The sequence below is a fragment of the Carettochelys insculpta genome, chromosome 28 (genome assembly GCF_033958435.1).
Source record: "Carettochelys insculpta isolate YL-2023 chromosome 28, ASM3395843v1, whole genome shotgun sequence".
NCBI lineage: Eukaryota > Metazoa > Chordata > Testudines > Carettochelyidae > Carettochelys > Carettochelys insculpta.
The window spans coordinates 14,663,774-14,673,421 of NC_134164.1; the positions used below are offsets into that span (position 1 = coordinate 14,663,774).

Genomic DNA, 9,648 nt, shown 5'->3' on the forward strand with positions numbered 1-9,648 from the left:
TGTTTATTCCCCACCCTTTACACACACTTTGCTCATTCCCCCCACCCTTTACACACATTCACTTACACGCACACCCTTTGCTCATTCCCCCCTCCCTTTATACACACACACACACCCTTTGCTCATTCCCCCCACCCTTAGACATACACACACACTTTGCTCATTCTCCCCACCCTTTACACACACATTCACTCATACACACCCTTTTCTCATTCCCCCACCCTTTACACACACACCCCGTTTGCTCATTCCCCCCACCCTTAGACACACACACCCTTTGCTCATTCCCCCCACCCTTTACACACACATTGACTCACACACACCCTTTGCTCATTCCCCCACCCTTTGCACAGACATTCACTCACACACACACACCCTTTGCTCATTCCCCCACCCTTTACACACACACACCCTTTGCTCATTCCCCCCACCCTTTACACACATTCACACACACACCCTTTGCTCATTCCCCCCACCCTTTACACACACACTCACTCACACACACACCCTTTGCTCATTCCCCCACCCTTTACACACACACACCCTTTGCTCATTCCCCCCACCCTTTACACACATTCACACACACACCCTTTGCTCATTCCCCCCACCCTTTACACACACACCCTTTGCTCATTCCCCCCACCCTTTACACACACACTCACTCACACACACACCCTTTGCTCATTCCCCCATCCTTTACACACATTCACACACACACCCTTTGCTTATTCTCCACCCTTTACACACACACTTTGCTCATTCCCCCACCCTTTACACACATTCACTCACACGCACACCCTTTGCTCATTCCCCCCTCCCTTTATACACACACACACACCCTTTGCTCGTTCCCCCCACCCTTTACACACACACACACCCTTTGCTCATTCCCCCACCCTTTACACACACACACACCCTTTGCTCATTCCCCCACCCTTTACACACACACACACACACACACACCCTTTGCTCATTCCCCCACCCTTTACACACACACACACAGACACACACACACCCTTTGCTCATTCCCCCCACCCTTTACACACACACACACACACAGACACACACACACCCTTTGCTCATTCCCAGCCCTGTGCCCTCATTACAAGTCTCCACAGCCTTTAAAAATACAAACCAGCTCAACACAGGAGATGGTGAGAAACAGCGAGGGGAGGGGAGAGGAGGGGAGCATCCCGAGGGACCGGGCAGCTGGACGGGGGGGAAGGAGCAGCTCAGGGGAGTGCTTAAGGCACCTGGCCCCAGCAGGTCTGCGCAACACAAGCACCACCCCTGCAACGGGCATCGCACGCAGCTCAGTCCCAGGGGGTGAGGAGCCAAACTCCCACTTGCAAAGGGACGTAGGCCTCCCTTAGGCCCTTCTGAAAACGTCACACACACGCCCCGCGCCTGCGGTCGTGCTCCCCTTGCAGCAGCAAATGTCACGTGCCCAGGTTAGGAGAATCCCAGCGAAGGACTAGGGAGCAGCAGATGAAACTGAACAGGCTCAATGGGGAAAAGTCTCGTGTAATTATGGCTTCCTAATTCCAGCATGAGCGGGTCCCTGGCAGCAGCTCAGGGCTGTTTCTGGCCCCTTGCACTGGCCCAGAGCCCGGGTTGCAAAGCTGGGGCAAGAGCAGAACTGGGAGGTCCCTCCAAAACAGGGAATCCAAAACCCGGCCGGCAGGAGCTTGGCTGAGAGGTGGAAGATTTCAAAGAGCTCTCACGGGTGCTTGGCCCACAGCTGGATGCAGGGCTGGGAAGCCAAGCAGTTAGACGAGAGGACAGTGCATTGAAGTGGCGTATACAGAACGTGTGGAACTCCCTGCCGCAGGAGGTCCGAGAATCAAATCCCAAACACCAGCGAGGCACAGCCATGCAAGCCCAGGCCGTGAGCTGCTGGAGGCCGGGGTCAGAAAGGAACAGCGCTTCCGCTCTGCCATGCGGCTTTGCAAACGTTACATGTGCACAGAGAAGCATCTTCCAGGAACCGCCGGGGCCAGGCAGGACCAATGCTGCAACCTGGCAAACAATGGCTCCCCAAACGCCCACGCCCTAAACCTTGGGGTTAGGATTTAACCCCTTCCGCCCAGGCCTGTCTCCCCACAGCCTCCCAGGTCAAGGCACAGAACCAAACTGCACATAAAAAGAGGCGCGAGGAGTCTGGAGCCCATCTGGGGATTCCCCCAGCCAGCGCCCGTCCATTTTAAACTGACGCTGTGAGCCAGCCCGGCTCTCCTATTTGTGAGCCCAGAGTGAGCGAGCTGCTTCCGCCGGCAAGGCGTGGGCCCTCCCAGCCAGCAACGGTCGTGCGGCACCAACCCCGGAGTGAAAAGTTATGGGGTAGGCGGGCGGTGGGCCTTCCTCACAGGTGCCACGCTGCCAGCCGGCTCTTCCCTTGCTCTCACCCGGCCGCCCACAGAACAACGCCTCCGGACAGCCGATATCCCCTCCCCGAGCGTGAGAGGGGCCACCCCACAGCTCGGGGGAGGGAGCCAAAGGACATAGCACCCAGGACCCTCCTGCTGGGACTGAAATGGGGCTGGGCTGGCCGGTCCTGGGCTGGCCCCACCGCCACAGTGACATGGAGCCACCAGCCCGCCCTGCTCCTTGGGCACTTCCAGACAGGTGTGGTGCAGGCCCAGCAGAGGGAAGGCCGCCGGCCCCTGCCTACGTGCAGCCCCAGACAGGGGGGCAGCAGAGCACCAGCTGCTGTCACTGTTCCGCGCTCCCTGCAGGGACCCACTGGGGACGGAGCGGTGGGTGGCGGGCGGCCCTAAGGGCACCGTGCTGGGGACCAAGGGGCAGATGGCAGGAGGCCTTGGAGCGCCGTGGTGGGGACCGAGGGGCGGGTGGCCCCAGGGTGCCATGCTGGGGACGGAGCAGTGGGTAGCAGAAGGCCCTGGGGTGCCATGCTAGGGACGGAGGAGCTGGGGACGGAGAGGCGGGTGCCGGGAGGCCCTGGGGCGCCGTGCTGGGGACTGAGGGGAAGATGGCAGGAGGCCTTGGGGCGCCGTGGTGGGGACCGAGGGGCGGGTGGCCCCAGGGTGCCATGCTGGGGACGGAGCAGTGGGTAGCGGAAGGCCCTGGGGTGCCATGCTAGGGACGGAGGGGCTGGGGACGGAGAGGCGGGTGCCGGGAGGCCCTGGGGCGCCGTGCTGGGGACGGAGAGGCGGGCGGCCCCGGGGAGCAGGGGGAGGGTCCCTGCGACTTACCAGCACATGGGTGAACCTCTCCTCCAGCTCGCCGGCGCTGGGCATGGGCTGCTTGGGGGGCGCGGGCTGCTTGGGGGGCAGCGCCGCGGCGGGCAGGGGGCTCTTGGGCGGAGGCTGCTCCGCGCTGCCGGCCGCGTTGCCCATGGTGCGGCTCCTGCCCAACGCCAGAGCGCAGCCGGGCGGGGACCCGGGCGGGGAGCGGATCAGCAGCGCGGGCCGGGCGCGGCGGGGCTGGCGCGGGGCTGCATGGCCGGCCGGGCGGGGCGCTGCGCGGCGCTGCGGGCTGCGGTCCCCGGGCGCTCGCTCGCTCGGCAGGAAGCGCAGCTGCAGCCGCGGCACCTTCGGGGCGCTCCGGCGCGGGCCCCTCCCCGCCCAGGCGGGGCTGCGCCGCCCTGCGAGGGGCCCGGCCCGGCCCAGCCCAGCCCAGGCACCTGCGGCTGCCCGGAACCGCGGGGTCCCAGCGCCCATCGGCGCTGCAGCCGAACCGGCTCAGGGCCGGGGCTGGCCCGAGACGGGAGCTGAGACCCGACAATCTCATCTCACCCCGGGGCTGGCGCTGCGGGGCCCGTTACAGCCCAGGTCCGAGCGAAGGCCCCGGTTCTGCTCCCGAAACAGCTGCCCCCGCCTCCTGCCCTGGGGGATCGTCATTTTCCCCTTCACTCCCCCCGGCTGCCCCCCCCCGCCCCGCAGCCTGACTGTCCCCGGGCAAAGGGGCGGGTCAGGGCGGCACACGAGCAGCCCCTCCAATTTCTGCATCCGTGGGCGGAATGAATTTTGTTGCGTGCACCAAGGCCTGGGCGGAAGTGCACCACCGGGAGACACACGGGCTCTGCTAACCAGGCAGCACTTGACTGTCCTGGGGAGACACCCAAGCACTCAGCTGGCAGGGAACCCTGCACTAGAGACGCTTCTGCTGCGGCTAGCCGGGCTCTGGGGACACCGGCCCTGAGCGGCACCACCTAGAATCACAGAACACTGGAAATGGAAGGGACCTCGCGAGCCATCGAGTCCAGTCCCGGCCATCGTGGCAGGACCAAGCTGCCCAGCTGCTGCCCTGCCGCCTGGCATCACATTGCTGCTGGCGCCTGCCTTGCTGCCCACCCACACCCCAGGCTCTACAGCTAGTGGGGCACGCGTCCTGCACAGAGCCGCGCCTGGTGCAGCGCTGCCCTGGCCACCCCGGTGGCGCTACGTGTCCGTCTCGTTGAGGGCAGCCCTCCCGGCTGGCTGGGCGCTTGTTTGGCGTCTCGGGGGAGATTCCAAAGCCGCCCAGCTCCCGAGCCGTGTGCCCGCAGCTCTGTGTTTGTGCCGGTGGAGCACATCGGCGCAGGCCTCGGTGCACATGGAAAATCTTATTCCGCACACGGATGGCAAAGCTCAGTGGGAACATGGAGTGGGGGTCACGGGGGGGACTGCCATCCTGTAGGAGCCGCCGGGCTGGGGTTGGCCCTGGGGCTGCAAAGTGCTTGTGGTGAGCAGGAGAACTGCATGGTAAGCGGCCTGCCAAGTGCAAAGGTTGTGGGCCTCTGGAGACCTATCAGAGAGCCCCAGGGAGAGGTAGGAAAGGCGTCCTGCAGTGCTCGGTAACCGACTAGAGGCCAGGCCACCATGCCAGCGCCCTCTGGCACGTCCCAGTTCCCAGCCTCTGTTGGCTCCGGCTGGACTCCCCAGCGAGCTGGGCCGGTGCGCAGGGTAACAAGCAGGCAACGGACTGGGGCCCAGGCGGCTCTGAGAAGCGAAGTTACATCATCTCTCGCGAGCCGGTGGGAAACGCACCGCGAGGCCGGCTGTCGTTGCGCCTGGAAAAGAGGAAACAAATCACACGGAGCTTTCCAGACGCCGGGGCCCGCTCTGCACTGCGGGAGGCCAGCGGAGTCACACCAGGCACCTCAGGGCTCAGCTCCAGCAGGGCAGGGCCCGATCCTTAGTCTCCCCCTTGCGCCCCAGTGTGTCTAATGCCAGCCCTGCCAGAGACCAGCCGCCCACACACTTGTGGGGAAATGGCCTTGGTTCAAACTGCCTGTGGGCCTCCCTCCCGATGCAGCAAACAGACAGGCCCATGTCCCAGGGCTCCCAGGCCTTCCTCAGCAGGCTGGAGACACGTTGGCCTACGCGGTCCCACGAGCCTGACGCTGCTTGTTCTGAGCTGGGGCTGTTATCAGCTTGTGACCCCGGGGGCAGGGGGGTCTGAAGACCTGGCTCCTGCCAGCACCACGACGCAGTTGTGCATGTGGATGGGGTGGTGTCTGCTAAGTTATTAGCTGGCACGCCGATTCTGTCACTGGTTTTAATCTCTTTTCTCAGCAGTGCTCTTACCTGAGGAATAAATGGGCTTGCTTAGAAAGGGCTGGGCAGCTCCACCAGCTTTGGTCCCTGGGAGCAAAGTAAAAGCAGTAGGCGTGGGCAGCCCTGGCCGGGAGCTGGGTCGGCTGGGAACATGGGAGAGAGGCAGGTCTTTGCCTAAAGGCCTGATGGTGGAGGAGCTGGCTGGTGCCCAAGGGAAGACGGGTGTGAAGCCCTGAATCATAAGAGGTCCCATTCGCTCCCCAGCTCTGCCTCTTCCTCCTCCAGCACCGTCACTCCAGCACCCTGAAGGAAGGGGGGTCCTGAGGACAACAAAGAATGAGTGCCCTGGGGGAGGTGGTAGAGGGGTGAAGCAGGGGAGGGGTGAGGCCTGTGGTGGGGGAGGGGGTGCCTCAGGCCCGGCCCTGCCCAGTGCCTTCGGGCAGGCTGCCAGCTAATGGAGCAATCGCATTCCGGGTAGCGGCCTGCGCTTTGAAGGGTCTGTTCAGCGGCTAGAACAGCTTTTGTAGGGGGTGCAGAGACCCGCTGACCTAAACGCTAAATCTTGTCTATCACGGCAGCCCCTTCAAGCCAGGGGTTCTGCATCACCCCACATCCCTTGGTCCAGGACCGCGGGGTCTAGTTCTGGAGCACTGCAGGGTCATGCACGCTGCTCCTCCCAGGCGAGATGCCTTGCCCCGGAGGCGGCAGGGCCTGTTGGGCTGTGCGGTCCTCCGGGGGGGCCGGCAGGGGGAGGCGCAAGTGGAGTGCCAGAGAGGTCAGGGGATGTGTGAGCTAAGGGAGCTCCGCCAACCTACCCCGCCCTTGCTGGGCTAACGGCCGAGCCAGCTGCCCTGCAGCGGCCTGGCTGCCCAGCCGCGAGGACGCTGTCAGGTTCTGAGCCTGGCCGCAGTGTCAAGTGGAGGAGCGGCGAAGGCTTGTTCCATCTCTGCCCCAGACGTTGCAGGCTATTAGCTGCCTCCGCTTGCCTGTCATTTCCCGTCAGCGCCATGCAGCCTGGCCCCTGGGCACACCCACCCCTCGGCAGCAGAGCACTCAGCCCAAGGGGAGAGGAGGGCAGGTCTGTTAGCGGCCTGAGCAGGGCCTGGGAGGCTGGCACAACTCCTGGGCTCTCATCCTGCCACATGCTGTGAGCCTGAGCAAGCCACTGCAGCTGGTGTCTCCCGGCACGCGTGCAGGTGGAGGGCAATTCCCCCTGCCCTGGGAGCAGGGGGAGGGCTCCCATTTGCCAAGGGCTGTTGGAAAGTCACTTCCAGAAACATGCATTGCTACAGCGGCAGCTGGGAACAAAGAGAGGCACAAGAAGGCGTGAGGGCTTGTGACTACACTTCCCTTCCTCCAGCACTGAGCAGTGCCAAGATCCCAGCAGGCACAGCACCCCTAGTGCTGCGAGGGTCTCCAGCGCCCACAGAGGGGCTTGTTTCCTCAGCCCGCCAGAGCTGCCAGCCCCCCCATGCCGCAGACAGGGCAGCCAAGCCAGAGAGGGGCACTGACTTATCCAGTAACAGCGAGGGAGCCACGCTAGGCTATAGACTATCAAAACAAAAAAGCAGCCCAGTAGCACTTCAGAGACTAACACAATCATTTATTCGGTGATGAGCTTTCGTGGGACGGCCCCACTTCTGCAGAGCAGCTGGGACCCACAAGTGGGCCTGTCCCAGGAGAGCTCATCACCTCGTACATGATTTGTTAGTCTCTAAAGTGCTACTGGGCTGCTTTTTGTTTGACTTCTCCAGGTCTGTGGCACCGAGCGGCCTGTGCACACGGCTGGGGGCTGCAGGCCAGGGCTGCGCGGCCCTCTGTGTCTGGCGCTCTCTGCATTTCACTCCCACCTGCCCAGTGCGCGCAGTCGCGCTCAGTGATGGGGTGCAGTGCTGGCGCCCCCTGGAGGAGCTGAGGCAGCACAATACCAGCGTCCAAGTGCCAGAAGCAGGTGTCTCCCAGCAGTAAACGCCCTGGGCCCAAGGGGCCGGTCAAAAGTGGCCTTTGCTTTGGGGAGTCTCGGAGTTTGGCTTAGCCTCCAGCCTAGGCTTTCTGGGAGCCACTTTGTCACCCTGGGAGCTACAAGTTGATATTGCTACAGAAAAGAATCTGCAGGGCCGGCAGCGCCTTGGGGCAGGGACCAGACCAGTGTCTGGTTCTGTCTGGCCATGGCTGGGGTGAGACCTCGTTAGTCATCATATCTCAACCCCCATTTAACGAGCAGCCCAGCAAACAACTCCCCCTTCGGCTGCTTTTCTCCATTAGCAAACAGCCCCAGTGGGCCACAGCCAGCAAGGGGTGTGTGTGCAGGAGCTGCCCTGTCGCCTTGCAGGGTTCAGGCCTGGCATTAGTCGATGGTCACTTCTAAAGCCCTCATTGCATCCTGCCCCTGCTTTCCTAGGGCAAGGCCTGGGTGGGAGCGCCGGGCGCTGCTCGCCCTGTAGTGTGTGACAAAAGCCACGACTCCCACGCTACCCCCGCGCACAGGGACAGCCAGCGCTCCTGGCACCCGGGCAGGGCAGGCTGGAGCCCTGGGGTGGGGATGGTGCAGTGAGATCTTACTGCCCCCTGCTGGGCCTGTGGGTGAGGTACAGCAAAGCCCCCAGCCAGCCCTCTGGCTGGGCCTCTGCTCCGTGGGTCGGGGCTGGCTGCAAGAGGTGATCAGCGGGGGCAGAGCTCTCCGGAGGGAGTCAGCCCTGGGCAGAGCAGGGCCAGAGAAACGCCGGGAACAAGCCTTGTTCTGGGCATGGCACAATGGGTAGCTCCGACGGGGGCCACCAGGGACTCACAGCATGCACGTCCCCTGACAACTGCGTTCCCTGCAAGCTGGGCACTTGGGCGGCCACCCAGGAGAGAGTCGTGGGCCAGCTGATTAGCCAAGCGCCCACAGTGCCCGTGCCCAGCAGCCTGTGTTTCTCGTGCTGGAGCGCACCTGCACATGGCTCCATCTGCCAGAGCCCTGCCTGCCGGCTCCGACCACCGATCAGAGTGGTGGGGATGTGGCCTCCTGGGCCGGCTGCCTGCTTTGGCCAGAGAGTTTGCTGAACTTTGGCTCATCCTAAATCCAGCAACTTCAAACATCACCCACCAACCCTCGCAGCCCCCAGGAAAGGGGTCTTTGCACTGAGCTGAAGAGGCAGTGAGTGTGTCCTTCCCCAGCTTGCAGGAAGGGCAAGTGAGGCTGAGAGGGGTCAGCAACCAGGGGCAAGTCTGGCAACTTCTTCCCCTTCATGGAACTTGCTCGCCGGGTTCATCCCCCGTCTAACAACGACCCCAAGGCTGGAGGTCGTGGAACCAACCACTCCTCAGCGAGAAGGACTTTGGATCACTTTTCTTTGCTCCTTCCCATTGCGAGCAGGGCAGCCAGGCTGGGCCCCAGAACACAATCATAAAATCCTAGAACCCTGGGACCTCAGGAGGCCATTTAGTCCAGCCCCCTGCCCAAAGCAGGATCAACCCCAACTAAGTCATCCCAGCCAGGACCTTCTCAAGCCGGGACTTGAAAACCCCCAGGGATGGAGAATCCACCACCTCTCTAGGCAACACATTCCAGTGCTTCACCATTCTCCTGGGGAACTAGTTTTTCCTAATATCCAACCTACTCCTCTCCTTCTGTAACTTCAGACCATTGCTCCTTGTTCTGCCATCTGTCACCACCGAGAACAGCCTCTCTCCAGCCTCTTTAGAGCTCCCCTTCAGGAAGTTTCACTCTTATCTTCTGTAAACTAAATAAGCCCAAATTCCTCAGACTCTCTTCACAGGTCATGTGCTCCAGGCCTCTTAATCATTTTCATTGCCATCTGCTGAACTTGCTCCAGCACATCCACATCCTTTGTGCGCTGCAGGGTCCAAAACTGGACACAATATTCCAGATGTGGCCTCACCAGTGCCGAATAGAGGGGAACAACAACCTCTCTAGAACTGCTCGAAATGCTCCTCCTAACGCACCCCAATACGCTGTTAGCCTTCTTGGCTGCAAGGGCACACTGTTTGCTCATATCCAGCCTTTCACCCACCATAACCTCTAGGTCCCTTTCCATCGTACTGCTGCTGAGCCAGTCGGTCCCCAGCCTGTAACAATGCTTGGGATTCTTCCGCCCCAGGTGCAGGACTCTACACTTCTCCTTATTGAACCGCATCAGATTTCTTT

General features: G+C 62.1%; 1 protein-coding gene across 1 annotated transcript in view; it reads right to left on the minus strand.

Moving 5' to 3' along the window:
• The window catches only part of FMNL1 (formin like 1), an 81,010-nt gene extending 77,340 nt beyond the window's left edge, over positions 1-3,670 (minus strand). The window contains exon 1 of the mRNA XM_074978747.1: positions 3,213-3,670. Coding sequence (XP_074834848.1) covers positions 3,213-3,356 — 144 coding nt within the window. The 5' untranslated portion in view covers positions 3,357-3,670. The remainder of the gene's footprint in view (positions 1-3,212) is intronic.
• Between the last annotated feature and the right edge of the window lie 5,978 nt (positions 3,671-9,648).